Here is a 19,468-nt window from a genome sequence, read left to right as displayed (position 1 = left end):
TTCATCAAATAATTTTTTCAGTTATTTTTGCCTCTTCCTGATTTAAAAGCTATTCTGAAAGCCATTTCTGAAATGTTTAAGGCATGGTCACTGTTCTGAAAAATTTATTTCTATGAATAATTCTAGCATGTTTGCGGAGGTTAATTAAAAGTGTTCTGTATTCAGTAATTAGGCTTTGTTTTGATTTTACCTGCATATTAATAGATTTATTTTCTGATTATTAATTGGATAAGCATAATTCCTACAATCAGATTCTTGTCATATGCCATTTGTCTGCATACCTCAACATACATGAACAAAGTTCAAAATAAACTTTGCAAAAGTATTTTTTAATCTTTAAGTTTACTTGTTTCTAGGTATGTGCAGACCATTGAATCTATTTACTGAAAAATGCATGGGGAAAAAAAAAAAAAAAACCTAAACCAAAACAAAAGAGGCATGAGCACATGAGTACAGTGGAAACAAATTACATGTGCATAAATAATAGCAGAAAAATATGAGATACTCTTTTTTTTTTTTTTTTATTTTTTCAGTCAGAATCATACAGAAATAAAATCAAAGTTACTGTTATGGGGGTTTTGTTAAAGCTTTTAAATTATTGATGTTGTAAAATTATAGATTAAATGTAGCTAGTGGTTCTGTGATTTAGGTAGAATTGAATGAAGCCTCAAAGCAGAAGTTGAGATGTTGTGTCCTCTGCTCGAGGGCAGAATACCCTCCCGGAGGGGATGCAGCCACTATCCTGTGCCATGCTTGGGGAAGAGCATTTTTCCCACAGACTTTCTCTTCTGCACTTACTTTTGCTGTCACATTGTACTCTGTGAGGTACTTGGTAAACTTAAGTAGCTTTCTGAACATACCAGTAGTTTTTTCAGACGTTCTTCGTAAATTAAGGTTTATTTCCCATTCTGCCATAGCTCATAAACATTTTTCATGGAATTCTGTGAAATATAGTCAACTTTCAAAATGGTTGCCATTTCAATTTCTTCATAACTAGAGCTGCATGAAAAATATTTTTAGTAAAAGTTTTCTTCTGAAAAGATTTTTCTGTTTCTTATTATTTTTTATGCCAGTAGAGGTGAAATGAGACAAGTTGATTGAGGAAGTGGCTTAAGACTTCCACCAAATCTAACTCAATTTCATTGCATTGCTATAAAATCAGAAATTATTTCCATTCCATCTACTATGTGACAACAAATATCAATCAGTTACTGTAGCCATCAAAGATAAGGTGGATAAAGTTCTTTAACTGCATTTATATACCACAGTATATATGAGGGTTTGGTTCAGTTTTCAGTTTTGGGGGGGGGGGACCTTAAACTGAGGAAGTTCAGCGTTACAGCCCTGTTTCAGGGAAGTTACAATAGTCCTGTTATTCTCTGCCTTTTAATCAGATGTTTCATATTCAATGCCAAACCGAGCTTACGTTTGCTGTTTTTTACTTTTAGATTGCGCTGGAAGTAACAGGTTAAAATGAGTAAGATTAAGTTTTGATCTAAGCATGACTGTTTTCTTCCAACGCAATGAACTTTCCACCTTACTTGCTGAGCTCCTTTATCTCATACCTTCAAAGAGGGCTTTTCTTCCAAGAGTCAGTTTTCTCCTATGTAGAAGTTCATTGGCCTTGGATACGAGCAGAATGTTCTTGCTACTGTTTGCCTCATCTCTTTCCTACTGCCTCACTGGAGAAACCTGGCTTGGGCACACGGGACCTGGAACATATCCATGAGTGGGCAGGGTGATCATAGTGGTGACGTGTTAATACAGTCAAAGCTCCATACTACCAATATGACTATGAAGTGGATTTTCCAGGAAGTTCTTACTGGTAGTTACAATATGGGACATTTTGACTGAGGCTTTGCAGGAGGGTTTTTTTTCTGGTGGGGTAGTGGGGGTAGCATATGGGCTGTCCAGCTGTGAAGATCAGTAAGCCCTGTAGTGTCATTCTGTTAAAACTAATGTCTTCACAACTCTTACGCTTGGTCTTCATAGAGCTCCTGTAAGGTTTCCGTGAAGTTTCTGCATTAAGACACTGGTAAATTTCTTTTTCCATTTTAATTTGTTTCTGGGGCTGACAACAGATTTTCAGGGGTGACACCATTCAAATAGAGCTACCAGTTGAAAGCCAAGATGGGAGACCATCTGCAAGCATAGACACGCTGATGCTTATATGTTTTTGTAGCATTCACTTTTGCTTGGACTTAAAGATCACAGTGTACTTGGAAGAACATTTTTCAAGGAAATCAATCTCTATTTCTGCTAAATGAGGTCAAGGTCTGTGAGTAAGACTGGAGCTGTAGAAAGAGTCTCATAAAACTATGTTTCATTAAATTAAAATGAATTGGGTGATTCTTTGTAGGGAAAGAAATAATTTAACATAATGTTTAGCTTAATTTCTAAATAATAAGGAATAAAAAGCTTAGAGCCAGTTTGAGTCATGAGAACTGCTGGTCAAGACCAGCAAAGTCCCATAATCACACTGTCACTGCCATCATAGAAATAAAAGTATGGATTCTCTCGTGTGGTGTGCCTTGAGTGGACTGTAATGCATAGAACTAAGAAAAGCCAGTTGCCTGGCTTGACAGTGAATATTGTCATTTCAAGATATGTGTAGAAAAGCTCTTGAGATCATGAAAACCTGTAGCTCAGGCAATAATTTAACTGTGATTTCTGTTACAGAAGTCCCATGCTACAGAATTGCAGAGCACTTAAAAAAATGGTAGAAAAATGAGTTAGCAAGCCATGCAGCTGAGGATTGTGTAATGGTGCAAAGTCTGACTTAGATTAGCAGCTTCCATTAGATCGCTGTCAAACAGTCACTAGATGCTGTAGTGGCTCCTTTGCTTGGTCACATTAGTGTCCTTTCAATGAGGATCAAGTGCTTCTTTTAGTACAAGGATGTCCATTTTCACTATGTGACCACATTGCAGAGCATGAATTTACTTGACTTTCACAGGAAAAGTAGATTGCACACATTGAACGTAGATTTTATCTGCTGATCATCTCATTCCTACTAGAAAAATAAGCCTTTGACATTCGTAACTGACCGGCTTGCAGGAATCTATATACATACCTGAAATCTCCATATATGTACTAGTCATTTAATGCTGTATGTTTTATGCCACTGTGGTAGCCCCTCTATTTTTATGACATGTCACTGCTGTAGGAAAAAACATGTGACCTGTCCCTCATACTTGCTTCCTTTTGTAACCCTGAGATAATATAAGCAGTCTAAATCACATTGATTATCTGTAATTACTAGAAAGTAGTGACTGTAATCCTTTCATTTTAAGAAATCTTCTGTGAGGAAAGCAAGTAAAAGATCCCTAGAGTCGCAGACTTAGGTGTGACAGTAGGGTACCCAAAAGAGAGCAACCCAGATAAGTTTGTGTTAATCTCGTTCCAAATTTTGGAGTATCTTCCTTTTCATCCCCTTTCACTGTTCACCCAGCCCAAACAGCATTCTGGAAACTCATTGTAAGAACTGCTAAAAAAAAAATATTAAGGTCATAAAGTTCATCATCCTAGAGACTGAGGAGGATAAAATGCAACATCTAAACTTGTATATGAGGTATATGCTTCAATACTGCCGATACGACATTTATCAAATGATTCAATTTAATATATACTCTTACATGCACATTATACAGACTTAATCTCCTGGTCATTTTCTTTCTGGGAGAAGAAAATGTTGATTGGCTGTTCTGAATTTGCAGTGGAATTCACAACAGACTCTCCAACCAATGTGCTCTACCTTATCAAGTCAGAGAGACTCTGTGTCCTATACCACAGAAAAGGCAGCAGCAGTCTAATTACATAGTGTATTATTACTCACTGGAGCACATCAGAATGTTTTAAAAGGTGACTGTTAATTGTGTATGCAAATGAGGAGAGTGGAAGAGCAGATGATCACAGTTTAGTACTTCTATTTGTAGAGCCAAAATTTTTGCATGCAATCCTGCTATTGCCAGTCGCACTCCTAACAGGATTGAAAAAAATCAGGCTCTGTGTGTCAAAATTTTGCTGATATATTACTGCTAGAATTCTTGCAGACCTTGTAATGTATTTAGATATGACTCAGAGATTAATTATGTGTTAGGTTCCTTTAGTGACGACAGTTTTAGTGACACTCCTAGTGAAGAAACAACTTGCTATTAGCCACAGAGATGAAGCAAAGAAATCCAAACCTTCAAGGCACATACTACCCTGGTACTAACGACCACAGTTGCTCACAAAAAGCACATGGATGAAAACAGTCATGAAACGTAAATGTGAAACTTGTCACCACAAGTATATGCAAACTAAAGGTTGTTGGATGCAGACAGAAAAAAACCCCAACATCCATTTTTATGACATCATTGGTGGGATGCTGATGTTCTTGGGTTTTGTGTATGCATACCATTCACAAGGGACTCCTCACAGATCAGCTAGAGTTTAATTACATTTTTTCCCCAGTTACTCCCACTTATTGATCTGCCCATGAACTTGGAATGAGTTTATGTTACTGGCCAAAACATTTCTCTTTATGACTCCCTGCCCACTGTTCAAGATTAAATTATATTGTATCACTCACCTGGTCCGATTGCTGACATGGAAGCAAAAGCCAGACATTCTCTTGAGACTTTTACCCAAGGCACAGTATCTTTCATATTACGTGCCAAAATGGGTTAGGAAGATAATTTGAGACCTCATTTTCTTCTGAACACCTTTAATAAAATGTGTGGGCAGATGCATTTTAGGATATGTGTCCTTTCATTGATGACTAGATTTTCATTAATGTGACGTAACGTAACAGGCCATACAGAATGCCTGAAAAATATCAAGACCTTTGGGATAAAGCAACATGTTGCATGAGGAGGAGCATGTGGAAGTTTGATTCTTGGCATAAATGTATCTTCCATGTGTTTGTAAAAGTCTGAGAATCAGGGAAAGGAATTTCCCTGGGAACATTCCATCGCGTGCAAGTAAATAAATAAGCAAATACTGAGAATCTTTGGTGTTCAATATGGAAATGAGAACCTCTGTTTACCATAGAGCATAAAATGGGAGCACAACTATAAATAGTACTGCTAAAAAGCATAATTTATGCCCTCTCACTTCAAACAGTAACACAGCATTTCTTTGAAAAGACTGCTGTGGTCTGAGGTGTAAGTACCAATATGGTCCAAATGTGTGTTTCAATTTGTGTGCATGATTAAAGGCCTTCCTCGCTCAGAGCTGTACATATGTGACATTATGTGTTTACATTGCCTTCTACCTGTGTACCACCCCTTCCATTTCTGGCCCTGGCACAAAACTGAGGATTCAGAAGCATCCTCAAACTCACTGAATGATATCTTTGAAGAACCACGTTCACCAAAAGTGCCATTCTGTCAGTTATCTTAGAAGTTATTGACCTTACACTTTACATTATGCATTATATTGTGCATATGGCAGTTTGCCTTGCTCTGAATCTTGAACTGCTACAACATAATCAGATTATTGAAAAAAAAGAGAAAATTATGAATGTTGACTCTTCATACTGATCCTATAAAATACATTTCAATTATGAAGGTTTGTAAGTTGCTAATGGCCATAAAGCATTTTTATTATATTAGTCATTTGGGGTTATTAATTATCCATTTTGTACTACCCGCTACATTCTCCTATATTATCGACCTACTCTCTCTATACCTAAATATGCATTATTTTAGTGAAAGCATTTGTTACCTGATTGTTTTTCACAGCTTCCTGTAAAATGTAAGAAATGTAATTCTGCAGTCTCGTGAGGTAAAATTGGAGGGCCTGTGTGGTGTATCAATAAATCTTTTATAAGAGAGAAGTTTTCACATATATGTAAGGGAAAGAATATGTTTCTTGAAGATGTGTTTTGTGAATAAATTGGGAACACATGAGCAGACAATATAGTTAAATAAAATTTGTTGAAAGTGTAGGTAATTTATGCATTCAGGTTTTGTTATTTTTCATGCATTTTACTTTAATTACATAAGAATTAATTACGCATTTTTCTAGCCACTAAGTTATTCCAACAAATTGCTGTGCATTAGGGACACCATGCTAGCAACAAGGATGAATATATTTGTATCCTTCTTACCCAGTGCATCCTCAAGAAAAAAAAAGCAAATGTAACATGAATGTTGAAAGTAATAAGCATTCTTCAGCCTTACAATGCTGTATCTATTTAACATCTCATTTATTCCTATCCCATCAAGTGATTTTGGTCTGCTGTCCATAGAATTGCTATTTCCACTGTTTATTAATATGCAGTATGTTCATCAATTATCTTGCCTTATTTCATGAGTAATTAAATGTTCCTAGTTTGGCCAAAAAATAACAATATAATAAAAATCTTAATTGGCTTCATCTCAGCTATTCATGGCATGATCAGATAGCCCTGTCTCCAGCTGTTAATTGCACTAAACATTGACTGATAGGTTCAGCCAACACAATTATGGAAAATGATGCGTATTTTTTTAAAAATACTGATGGAATCAAAGGCCATAGGGTGTTTTTTTTCTAGATATATATTAACATATTAAAGCAAGATTGAGGTGTGAGAGTGGTTTAGGAATTGTGTTTTTTTTCTGTGCAGAAGAATTGTCCACTAAATATTTAAGAAAAGCACCACTCCTTTCTTCAATGCATAGCATATTATACTTATTCTTTCCTTCCTGGAAGGTGCACTATGATACATTCGTGGTTTTTTTCTAATTCATTACACTTTCAGTACTGTAGTAGCAGTAATACAGTTAAGGTAAAATGAAGCTATATTCTAGTTAATACTCATGGTTTTTTATCACAATTGACACATGATAAAATAAATATTTTCAATGGTGTTGCAGCAGAAAAAACCTCTCATAATGGCATACACCAGTCTAAGAGTTGCAAATAAACAGTTTTTACTCTGAATTTCAATTTCTGCCAGGTTTTGGAGCCTTTACCATCACTCCTTTTTGTTACACAGGTTGGTTTCTCCCTTTTGTTTTTGGTTTTGTTCTTCAGTCACTCTCTGGTCTTTGCTACTTCTTTTTTTCCTCCTCTTTTAAATCTATTGCTTCTGCAAAGCTTTATCCTCCTTTTTTTGTAACTCTATGACCTTTTGCTTTTGCAAACATATTTTCTCTGTTATTCTCTGTATATGTTCATCTCATTCCTCTTGGGCAGATCATCCTATCCATTTTCTGCTTTTTTCTCCAGTACTTCCTCATAGAAGATTCATTGACAGCTCAGACTCAAAATGGGTGTAGAACTAAATGTTATCTTTTTCTCCTAAACATTTCTACCATCCTACTTGCCATCCAAGCTCATACAGCAGTGCTTAGCCAATCTTCCTCCACAGTTTATGGAAAGCCTGTCCCTTTCTCTCTGTACAGACAAATGTCACTTTTCATGAGCTTTTTCACTTTTTAAGACTTCTTGCGCATCCTCCTTAGCATCCATATTGCCAGTCCATCCAAAGCACATGCTGCTTTCATCGGTCAAACCATACTTACATCTTTTAAGCTCATCTTTATCTTCAAGATGTTCCACACTATTCTGTCCCAGCCTATAAATCAGATCAAGTGTTTCCTCATCCCAGCCATTCTGCTCTATCAATATATTAAGACTACATATTCTTAATAATTCCATGACATCCCCTGTGCCTGTCATGACTTCACTATTCTGTAAATTATCAGTCCTTTCGGTTCTTTGTCTGCATATTTTTCCACAGTACACAAAAATGAAAAATTCATAGCCATTCAGATAAAGAAAAAATGAAAATAAATCACTGGTTCTGGGCATCTCCCACTTTACTGTACTTCTCCATGTCTTTCTCATATCTCTGGGGCAAGGTTTTACTATTTTTATCTTATATAGCACACTAGTCTATTGTTAGCCCTAAGATAATTTATCAATCATCTTGAGGACTGTTGCATGATTGTAAATGGATTTAAGTAAATATTAACTGGCTGAAGCCTTGTTTTCACAGGCCTTCCAGTGTGAAAGATATTCATAGATACCAGAGATTGGAGTATTTCTATTTGGTCATTACATCCCTTAGTGGTATTCTTCTTGACAGAATATTCTTGGTCAAGTCACATTTTCAATGAGCTAAATAATGGCTCTACTACTACATCCCTTTGGATATTTCTCTGTTACACAGACTAATAGATCACTTTTTTAAAGGAGTTGGTAGGGATGTAAAATGCTCTTTAGAAGAGCTAGGGATTGTCACTACAATGTAACTGACAAGTCCAGCTCTCTGAGTATATTATTTTTTGCTTTTTAAAGTGCCTTTGGCCATTATTCTCTTCAGGTAAGCCAGTGAGCTCATCCATTTGGAATATTTCAAGTGCCTTTTGTGGTATTTTGAAAACTCTTTTTTTGGAATTCAGGGTCTCCTGAGAATGAACATTTTCTGCATTGCAGGGATCCAGTGAGGGGGAGTGAAATGCAGGACAGCTACACTAGCTTTGAAGCATATTGAAAAAAACTCCTCTTTAGCTCACCACAGATTCAGAAGAAAATTTGAAATATGTTCTGATGAAATGCAGAGCACGCTTTTCCAGACTGACATTAACTTAATGCTATTTTAGAAAACTTCGTTGTTGCCAATTCGCCAGTAGGTACAATGTCTACAACCTGTTAAAACATGAACTTTATCTGAGAGAACACTGGGGGAACACAGTGGCAAACCATTTACTATGCGTATCTATCCATACTCGAAGAAAGATCTCAAGGATGACATTTCCAAAAATATTATGCGATTAGCCATGTCGGAAAGGAATAAAGTAGCTGAGTGACTCCCATTTCAGTTGTCTGTGGTAGAAGAGGGCATCCTCCAAGGAGTCCTCTGCCCATCAGGAGCTGAGACGGCACCATGAGAATGTTTTGCCACATCTGAAACCCCATAATTTACACATTAGTAGCTCAGAGATTGCAGCAGCAGTTCCATCCAGACTTTTGCTAGTGGTGAGAGCTGAAATCAGGATATCTGGCTTCAGAGTGGTTATTATTTCACTTGTGATGAAGATTTCCATTTTCAACTTGTTGTAATCAGTAGTCTACAACACTGTGAGTTACTTCAGGGCCAAATAACTACAATCAAGTATTAAGTGTTGAAATCCTTTACGTTGTTATAGCAGTGTGCAAGTTTTAGCTATACCAATTCCCCTAATGGTAGAAGGAGTAGGTGGGGATATTTAAACACTGCTTAGTACTCTGAAAATTTGTGGAAAGTTAAACCAAGCCATGCATTATCAGAATAAGATTTTTTTTGTGAATAGGAGCGAGTAAACAGTAAATACAATAACCGCACATACGCTGGTTATTAAACAGTTGGTTTGGCTTCATTTTGACAGAGTTAGCATAATGTATTATTGTTTTATTCTTAATTTGAAAAGAGCTTACAGAAATAATGTTTTGATATTGTCTTGAGATGCTTACAGTCTAGGCAGACAACTTGGACATCGAGTAAAACTGCACTTGAATCATGAACAGATGTGCACTGAAGTCAGAGAAAAGCTTCCCATTAATTGCACCACATTTTGTATTTGGACCAAAGTAACTCAGAAAGCGATCCATTAAGGACATGATTTTAATTTTAACCTTTTTAATGCGTTTATCTGGCCCTGAAAACGTGCAGATGAACAATTAAGGGCTCCTGGGAGGCCCCTGTCCATGAATGCTTTCAGGACTGATGTTTTAGAGCATAGGTGGTGATACTTATCTTGCTGTGGATTCATGAACAATAGTGAACTTCATAACAGAAAAATTTTCTTGCATCTGTTTTCCAGCTGGTGCAACAAGATAATTTTTCTTGTGATTATTTAGGTGTCCCTATCACTATGTGGGACATGGGAAAGATTAAGCGATAAAAAGAATCAGAGAATGTTCCAATTATTTTTACAAAACAATGAATGCTAAATGTGCACATGCTGTTTTTTCTCTTAGCTTGAATATCTTATGGCTTCTGTTGTATTTCATTCTTTAGGTCTTTCTCTGAGATCTGCCTGTTGCATAGCCATATGTATTAGATGACTTTGGGACCTGCTTTACATCAGCAATGAAGGGATTATCTAGCAGCCGTAGTCATCATCATGGGGTTGCGTGTGACCCTCCATGTGACAGTCTGCCACACCACCCAGACAGGAAGCCATATTTGTTAAATCCAATGGACCCCCATCCTGCAGACCACCCTTACTACACTCAAAGGAACTCTTTTCAGGCAGAGTGCATGGTGCCCTACAGCGATCAGATTGCCAGCAGCACGTTTCCCCGGAGGCACTACAGTTCCCACCACGAACTCAAGGATGAGTGTGCTCTGGTTCCCCATGGAACTGCCAACAAGACCAACCGCATTCCTGCCAACCTTTTGGACCAGTTTGAGCGGCAGCTGCCTCTGAATCGGGATGGCTACCACACTCTGCAGTACAAGCGGACTGCCATGGAGCACCGCAGTGACAGCCCAGGGAGGATCCGGCATCTGGTTCATTCTGTCCAAAAGCTCTTTACCAAGTCCCATTCACTGGAGGGACCATCCAAGGGGAGCGTCAATGGTGGCAAAGCAAGCCCAGAGGAGTCGCAGACGATGAGGTATGGGAAGCGCAGCAAGAGTAAGGAAAGGCGATCAGAAGGTAAGCCCAGATCCAATGCATCAGGATGGTGGAGTTCAGATGACAACTTGGACAATGATGTTTGCATTTATCATGGTCCCAGTGGGGTCATGACCATGGGAAGATGCCCTGATCGCTCTTCTTCCCAATACTTTATGGAAGCCTATAACACTATTAGCGAACATACTGTGAAGTCATCCAGAAGCAATAATGATGTCAAATGCTCTACCTGTGCAAACCTGCCTGTGAATTTGGACTCCCAGTTAATGAAGAAAAGCTCTTGGTCCTCTACATTAACCGTGAGCAGAGCCCGTGAAGTTTACCAGAAAGCATCAGTTAACATGGACCAGACAGTGGTGAAGGCAGAGACGTGTCAACAGGAACGGTCATGTCAGTACCTCCAGGTACAGTGTGGAGAACTGATTGCTGTTAACTATGCTCTGCCTTGTCTCAGGTGTTTGTGGGGGATGGAGGTTTGCCCTGATATTTCTACTTTCCCAAGAGGTCACTGATCACCAAACAAGGGATAATGCGGCTGAAATTAAAAATAAATCTGCTTTTTCTTTTCTTTTTTTTTTCTTTTTTTTTTTTTTTTTGGCCAGCATTGAGTATTTCAAAGAAACAGTTCATGTTGGAACAGGCTTAATTTTTTCAGGTGGGAGAAATAAGACCTTTCTGTGTTCTTTTTGAATTTGTAAGGCAGTCACAGTATGGGTTTAGGGAATTTGATGTTGTAGTGCTTGCACTTAGCATTACAATGTCAATTAACTGAATGTTACCAGGATACAAATTCTTTGATTTCTGTAATTTCAAGATTTGCCTTCATTTACTGCTTATTTTATTATGAAAGCTTTTGAGACCCTTTTGAGAAACTTTGGGGTACCTTAATACTTTCTGCAGCAGGAAAACAACCTACTTTCCTTTTTGCCATAGAATATAAATTCTCATAAAACAGTTATTGTAATGTGTCCAGACTTGTTTATCTGGCTATTCCTCTTTCTCATGGCTTTGAGTCAAAAATAAAAAAATCAAAAGGTTGAAATTATTGCTTGTTCTGATTATACATTTTAGGAGTACATCACCTACTCCCTCACAAGCTGTTTGCAGTTAATACAGCGTCACTATTTTTCACCAGTATTGTATCTTTAAATGTCAAGAATCAGATGTCTGCTCTTGGAGCTATCATACTGCCGGTGAATGTTTGTGGCAGGAACATGGATCAGAAAATATTAAAACTGTTTCATTCTTAGGAGAGCTGTGGATAGCTTTTGTGCACTTTAAACAAAGCACTTATGGCACATCTAAGTGTGTGTGTAAGATGGAACAACGTTGCGCAGAGAAGAGAGAAGACCATGAGGAAAAAAGAGGTTTGCTAAGATGATTTGGTTTCATTTTAATGTAGTTGGACTCTTGTGTATTTGTATAGAAACTGTAGCGAGTTTTCTCATATGGGTGCTTTAACGAGACAGTCAGCTTCCACATTCTGTTGTTTAACTCAGTACGCAGAGAAAGCGTAGGACTGAGGCATCCGCATTTAAAAATTGATCTTAAAAGGTTTTATTGAATGGCATGCAAAATAATTTTGAATGCCAGACTCTGGGATTCTAAATTTTAAATGTAAAGAAATGGATCTGTGTATTTTCTCTTAATTGTTAGGAGAGTGGGGTGGGGGAGAGGGGACAATAGGAATGCTCAGTGTGTGTTTACAGCTGTGCGTATGGACTGGGGAGGGAGAGGGGTTTCAAAATAGCCTCAGGTTGCAACATTTTGGGGTGTTTTCTTTGTATTAAGTCTCTTTTGTCTGAATTTTGTGAGTGAGAAGAAATCGTAACTTTAGGCTTGATTGTTGTGGTTACTTTGGACCCTGAGATTTCTTTTGTTGATGTTTTTGTTTACTCCTTCAATCTTCCTCTCAGGTTTAGATAAAATAGCTGACAATTCAGTATGTGACCAGATGGCTAGAAAAGAGCGAAAAACTGTGCCAGCATCAGCTTTAAATGAACACCTCCATAGGGACTTTTAGATAATGTTTAACTGACAGGAATAGACTCTTGAAGTGGAATTAGAGGACATTATCTGTGTCTGTATGAAAATATGTCCCAACAATTGTCATGGGCAAGAATTAGAATGACTAAGTTCTCACTTAGAATAACTAAATTCTCACTTTGTTTCCCATCCTCACTGGTAGTTTTATTTTGGTTTTCATTTCATTTTGTTTAATTTTTTCTAATTGTATGCTTGCTTGTAAAAGCCAGGGAAATATAACTGGTTTGAAATTGTTTTTTTTTAAAAGGAAAATCTTAACCAGGCTTCAATTAACATTGGAAATAATATTCAAACAGAGTAGGGTAGATTTGAGGAAGCAGGTCAGGATTATTCTTCTCTCTTGGCAGCTTGAAAGGATGACAAATGGATATAGGTATTAAAAAGGCAGTCTATTTTGAATGCATCCCGTTGCCTTTCTCTTCACTATATCACTTATCTTTTTATACTACAAGCCCTTTAGGGCTTGGAGTTTGTTCCCTTTTGTGTTTCCATAGTGTCCAGCACAATGGGGTGCAGAACCTAATTGAGGCCTTTTGGCTGTCCTGCAATATAAATATGTATTAACAGCAGCAGAGTATTACTCCATTAGTGCGCTGCAGAGGTATTCTATATATCTGTTCTTTTCCTGGTGACCTTCTCATCATTGTACCAAAAGGCTGGCATCCTGTGTTAGAACAATTAGAAATGCACTAAATTAGATGAAAGTTGCAAATTCATGACAATACTGGACAACTCTGATAATTTAATTTCATTATTATGACACTTTTTTGTTGCTTTATTCAACTCATTAAATGTTAAATAGATGTTTTTATCAACTCGTTTGTAATTTAAGCTGTTGTTTATGGTCCAGGACATAAACTCTCTGATCCTTGAAAGAGGCAACTATTTTGTTCCTGCAAATTCAATGAAGGAGTGATTTTTTTTCAACTTAGTGTACTCAGGATAATTTTCTTTATCCTGATAGATCTTAGTATATTGGAGATTACAGATGACATTGACTTCACATTTGCTTGTAAGAGCTTTTATCACAAAAGTATCTGGATTAATTCTCAGTGTAAAGAGATGGAAATAACAAACAATTATCTCACTTGGTGTGGTATTTTCCACATAACCGTTCTGTGGAAGGAGTTGGCAGTAGTTTGTGTTACAGATGGGCTTATTTCTCATAATTTGGAATTTGGATCGAGTGCAGAGTCCTTCTGCATTGCACAGTCTTTCTTTACCCCGGCAGGCTCCGCTTCCAGCCAGGGTGCTAAGGTGCAGTGTCCGTCCTTGGAGGTCTAGGGGAGGCTTGGCTCAACACTATGCATCTTCAGAAAGAGATATTAGCTCCCAGACTAGTCTAAAGACTGTCAAGCAAACCTTTTCCTCTTGCCTGCATTTTGGGAATGGAATTGTATTTTTCTCTTCTCTCTATTTCTCCTTTCAGGAATGAGGAGCTGGATAGTAGAAAGATAAGGTCCTTTTTTTGAGCTGCTTCTTACTTCAGGAAAGTGCTTTTGTTTGATCCGGGTTTACAGTTGGACTAATTTGAAGGAAGGTGAGAAGGAACTGTTCATGTTTTCTCAAAATTCTTCTTCAAAATGGTTTCCCTCCCTTGAGAGAATAATTTTTAAAGCAGTGGACAGCCTCTACTTTGCTAGTAGCTTCTCCTGTGGAAAAATTAAAATTAAGCAAAACTATCAAAGGCAAAATGTAAGCAGCAGTCCTTTTCTGCGAACAATAGCATCTAAATACACGGGCAGATACTTTTGACACTCTTTTTTTCTATGGATTCGTGATTGTTGAAGCTAATAGAGTATCAAATACACTGCAGAGTTTGTCTCTGATTATAGTTTTGCCATTCAATGTTCCCTGTAATTACTATTCCCATTGTCCTTGGTCTATTCGTTAAGAGATGAAGAAAAATACAAAGGATGACAGTTTTTGTATTATTCCTCTTTTTTTCTTATGTGGGTCAGTTATATGTTTTCTTTTGGTCCCATTTGATGAGACTGAAGTTAGTTGTGTCAGATACTTGGGGCTGAGGATGGAAATTTTCCTTCTGAAAACTGAAGTGCAGTAGGTGGGGACGACAGTGCAGTCATCTGAGTTCCGCATTTGCATCTCTTGTCCTTTGGTGGGAGACTGTGAGAAATACTATAAAAAAATATAAGCCAAGTTCATCAGTGTAATAAGCATTTTCTGGCGGCAAAGGGATCTGGTTTGTACTGTGCTCAGTTTCCTGTGTGAAGGTTGTCTGTAATGTGCATTATTATATAATGTGTAGTGTTAAGAAAATCATAATTAAAGTGATTTGTTTTCCAGTCTCAGGACAAGGCACTTTCACAGTTTCTTAGGAGATACTGCTCAATCCCAGTCTCTTTCTGTTGCCTGTGTCCACAGATGGCCAAATAGAGGGCATCGCCCAAGGTCAGGGTCCTAATAAGGACCAGTATCTGTTATATGATTTGTTAACGTAGCATGTTAAATTACAAAGTGTTTATCCTTATAACACAGCAATTTATGTTAGATCTGTTATACTGGGCTTATCTATGCAAGTCTATCTGCATTTTCAGGTAATCTCTACTTTTTCCTCATTTGTAGTGTTTGCATTTCTGTCACAACTACCATATTCAAATTAGTCTTTCAGTATGTCCTTGTATATATATATATATAAAAGTTGTATTTTAATATCCACTAATATTGATCTTCCATTTTTCATACATCTGAAGACCTGCCTTTTTTTCTCTTATTCCATTATAAATTGAAAATGAATGAAGTGTATATTATTTCCCCTTCAATTTTCCAGTCAGAACTACAAAGCATATGAGTTTCAAATTTTTTTACCGAGCTCATATGAATCATACTTTTTGGTAAAGCTAGTGAAACAATTTGAACAATTGTGAAATAAAATGTCAAATGTTATAATGTATTATAGGCCAGCTTCCAGGTAATGGAATAATCATGAAAAGGTTTGGAAATTCTTAAATGTTCATGAGTTTTAAAATAAACTAGTATCTAAGAACATTAAAACTGAAAAAATGTCATTCACAGAAAGTTAATTTATTTCAATTTTAAAATTGTGAGATGGGTAATATGAATAATAAATAAAGTTAGGGAATTTTGGGGCACTTGGAAAATATAAATAAAGCACAAAATAGCTTATTTACAAAAAATATATTAATAACAAATAATTCCATTGAACCTACATCTTGGTTATTTAGCCTACCTGCAAACCTACTCAAGATGTCTTTACTATATTAAGACAAATATGTAGGAAAGTATTTCAGGCTAGCCATCTTCCTCATCTTTGCGGTCCTTTAATTTACCTTAAAAAAAAAAAAAAAGAAATTGTCCACTGAGTTGGTGAGAATGACCTTGCCACATATTTCACTTTAACAACTGCTGTGTTCTCATTCATTTAATTAAAATCTGGACTGACCTTTGGTGTCTGAGTAATGCAGTAATGGGGGCCACCTGAGTACTAAGAGAGCTGTTCTACAGCAATGTCAGTACTTCAGATTTAGCTTCAATTTTATCTGCCCATGTTCCTTAGCTAATAATTTTATATCCTTTAGTTTTATCACCATTCTGTAACTTCTTAGTATTGAATATACTGCCACTGATCTTATTTTTCTAGATTAACATGAATTGCTGTTGGTTCATTCTGTTAACATCCCTACATTCTAATAGCGCACCCATTAATGAACGTAATTCTGGCAGCTGGATCCCCATTTTGTGTTGCTAGCTTACCATATATAGGATTTAGCAACATACTTGGGTGACACTACATTACATACACTGTTATGTCGTGGTCGAGACGGACAAACGACAAGTACGCATTCTTATAGTACAAGCAAAGAAGGGGTTTTTTTATTACCACAAGCCAGCAAATTTATACCTATTATACTTGTTACCTTGTACATATGTCTGTCCCTTATTGGTCAGAAAGTTGTCAGAAGTTGTTTTTCTCACCCCTCATTGGGTGGCTTTTTTCAGGTTCCTTATCACAACTGCAAACGGTCAACACATTCCTTAAACTTAGTTTCCCAGGCATTCTTCTCCTCCTTTCTTGTTCTCTCACGGGAACACTGCAATCTTGTCAAGGTCAATATCCTCCCCAGGCCCCTTGGTCCAGCCAAGGTCCTCCACACTGTTATGTCAGAAATGTTTATGAAAATTATGGCTGCACAGAATAGCTGACATTTGGTATCTATTTCAGTTCCTTCATGGGTAAGATTTGACTCAGTCCTGGATCTGTAGCCTTAAATATCTGGAGTGTTCTAATATTATTTTCAGTCATTTCACTGTTAAAAAACAAACAAACAAACAAACAAACAAACAAAAAACCCAACAACAACAATCTTCAAGACAAATCAAGTCCAGCAAAGAGGATCATTTCAATCTGTGTCTGAGTTTGAAATCCTTAACTTTTATTGTGGAGACATGCAAAGTAGGTGGGGAAAAAAACACTGAGCAATAACACGTTTTCCTCAGTCACTGCAAAGTAATAAGGAATATTTCCCCTACATCCAGTTATTAGTTTTTTTGTTTCAAGAATGGAATTTGTAGTACAGCTTTTGAGTGGGGAAATACTACAGTGCCAGAGGAGTGGTTTGAGCTGGGGGCAGCTGGCCACAGTTTCTGTTCTGCCTTACAAATGCTCCTGCACTGTGTTTGTTGCAAAGCTGAGCTTCTGTCACTAGTGAATTTAGCAACAAGAATATGAATCTGTTGTATATTGTTTGTCCTTTCATCCTCTTACCCTGAGCCTGTGCAATAGACTGTCTTGTTTGGACTTCTTACAGATATGTATTTCTCTCACCAAAGGCTAAGCAATGTGCGATGCAGTTGGATAAGGCACTGTGACAGTTCTGATGGGCCAGGGCTTCCAGAGGCGGTCTTTGAATTGTCTCCAAGAGTCTTTTATGCAAATAAGTTTGTGTCTTATTTTGCTTTACTGACATAACCCCAGCCTGCTAATCAGTTTGTTAGGAAATCTTTGAGATTTCCTGGTCTCTAGCAATTCAGTTCCCAGCAGATGAGAGTCAAGACCATGACCTTGATTTGATATCCAATAGGACACTATTATAGGGCAGAGGTGACAGTTTGGAGTCACTGAGAAGACACACTGATGTTCTAAAACTGGGAAAGTTTCCTTAGAGCTGAGTGAAAGCTTCTTACACAGGTATATTTCATTGCTGTAATCCAAAAGAAAGCATTGTGGAAGTTTCAGTGAAGTCTGTCCACTGTACACTAAAATGTGGCAGAAGCTAATAGCCAGCTGGAGATGGTAGCTTAACTGCATTACTTACACCTGCTGCCTGTGAGAGCACAACATTAGCAAAGCACCAGATATTATCCAGTTACAGTCAGCCAACAGAAACAGCATAAGGGTTGTTTCTCAGAATACTCTCCCCACCACATCTGTTTTCTTCCAAGGATACAGATTCAGCTACATGTTCTCTATCCACAAGCCAGTTGCCTGCTGGCTGCTTGATGGTGGGCTTGTGGTCATGTGTAGTGAAAGAAAGGAAAAATGACATATCATTTAACAGTATTGGCATCTGATGCCAACTAGTCACTGTAGGCAGGTGCTGAAGTGATGATTAGGGAGAGAACTGATTCACTCCAAAAGAAGGTATCTAGAAGTGAAAGAACATTTCTCCACTGCTAGTCACTGAAAGTGCCCTTTCAAGGATTGGTATTCATGTTAACAGCCATCCTGCCGTCCTTACTTGGGCAAGGAGCCATATCTCATTATAGCCAACTGCACTGAAAGCTTCAAGGGTATTGAGAAAGATGAGAATGAATGTCTGCCCTCTGCCACAGAGAGAGTATCATGCATGAGTATCACTGAAGCAGTTTTAGTCTGAGGTCCTGGCCAAGAGTCCTGCTATATGACCTTCAGTTATGTTTCCTTCAGCTAATAGATGTGGTACTTGCTGTTTGGCTTCCTTTCTGCAGAATGTGTTTGGGGGTGGCAAACTTGGAAGGCCCTTGGCTGGAGTCACTGTATCCACGTGGCCCTCTTCATGGTTGGTTGGATTTTTTATGCATAAAGCAGGAGGAGAAAATTGATCTGGAATCAAGATGTGGTTGTTTTGTGGAGGAGACACACATTCCTCTTCATAAAACAGGACGTGAATCAGACTGACAAGCTAGTGGTCAAGGCACCTTTTGATGAATGAAAATGATAAACTGGAGTGGTGCTTGAAGAATTTTGTCTATTGACTTATTCTGTGAGGATTCGTACTGTTTTAGAAGACTTTGCAAAGTACTGTTATGTGAAGGAAGACTGCAATTCTTCACACTGCTTGTTCAGGTTTGATGCAAGGTGTGGGAACTTAGGATTGAGGAAGTAATGTTCTATCTTGGACAGGGTCTTTGTCTTGGCTGTTAATGCTCTTCATGTAAAATATGGAGATAAGTCAGCTAAATTAAATGAATTTATAGTAGAACCTGATTGGTGAAATAGTACAAGCTAAGGCAAGTGTTGCTGTAGATACTGAGCATATGAAGTTTGTCCTAAATAGAAGCAACCTTCCTATCTGCCTTTTTGAAAACTCTTGAGGCTTATTAAACATATATTGTTCTTTAAGCTTTCTAAGGCTTCCTTTTTTTTAGCATACTTCAATGACTCTTAACACATGCACATTGATAGAATGAAATGCTACTCATCTTTATTGGTCTGATTAATTCAATATTCATAAGTGCTAGGAATAGGCTTACTAAGTGGAAGATGGCAATTGAAACTTCCTTAACAGCAGGCAGAAGAGGCATAATAATGGCTAAGAAAACCAAATTGCATGGGTTTGAAAATCTGCAGTGAGCAGTCATTAAGC

At 37.5% G+C, this 19,468-nt stretch overlaps 1 protein-coding gene across 6 annotated transcripts in view; it reads left to right on the top strand.

Annotated features, from left to right (window-relative positions):
• The window catches only part of DLGAP1 (DLG associated protein 1), a 424,396-nt gene that overhangs the window by 271,793 nt on the left and 133,135 nt on the right, over window positions 1-19,468 (top strand). For 5 of the 6 annotated variants that reach the window (XM_030012046.1, XM_030012047.1, XM_030012044.1 and 2 more), the window contains one exon: window positions 9,974-10,999. In XM_030012046.1, coding sequence (XP_029867906.1) covers window positions 10,046-10,999 — 954 coding nt within the window. In that variant the 5' untranslated portion in view covers window positions 9,974-10,045. Of the gene's footprint in view, window positions 1-9,973; window positions 11,000-11,782; window positions 11,963-19,468 lie in introns of those variants that run through there. The other variant, XM_030012049.1, reaches the window with a different exon arrangement.

This window comes from Aquila chrysaetos, chromosome 4 (genome assembly GCF_900496995.4).
Source record: "Aquila chrysaetos chrysaetos chromosome 4, bAquChr1.4, whole genome shotgun sequence".
NCBI classification, from domain to species: domain Eukaryota; kingdom Metazoa; phylum Chordata; class Aves; order Accipitriformes; family Accipitridae; genus Aquila; species Aquila chrysaetos.
Note: the sequence above shows the minus strand (reverse complement) of the source record. Positions and strands in the feature narration are given on the sequence as shown.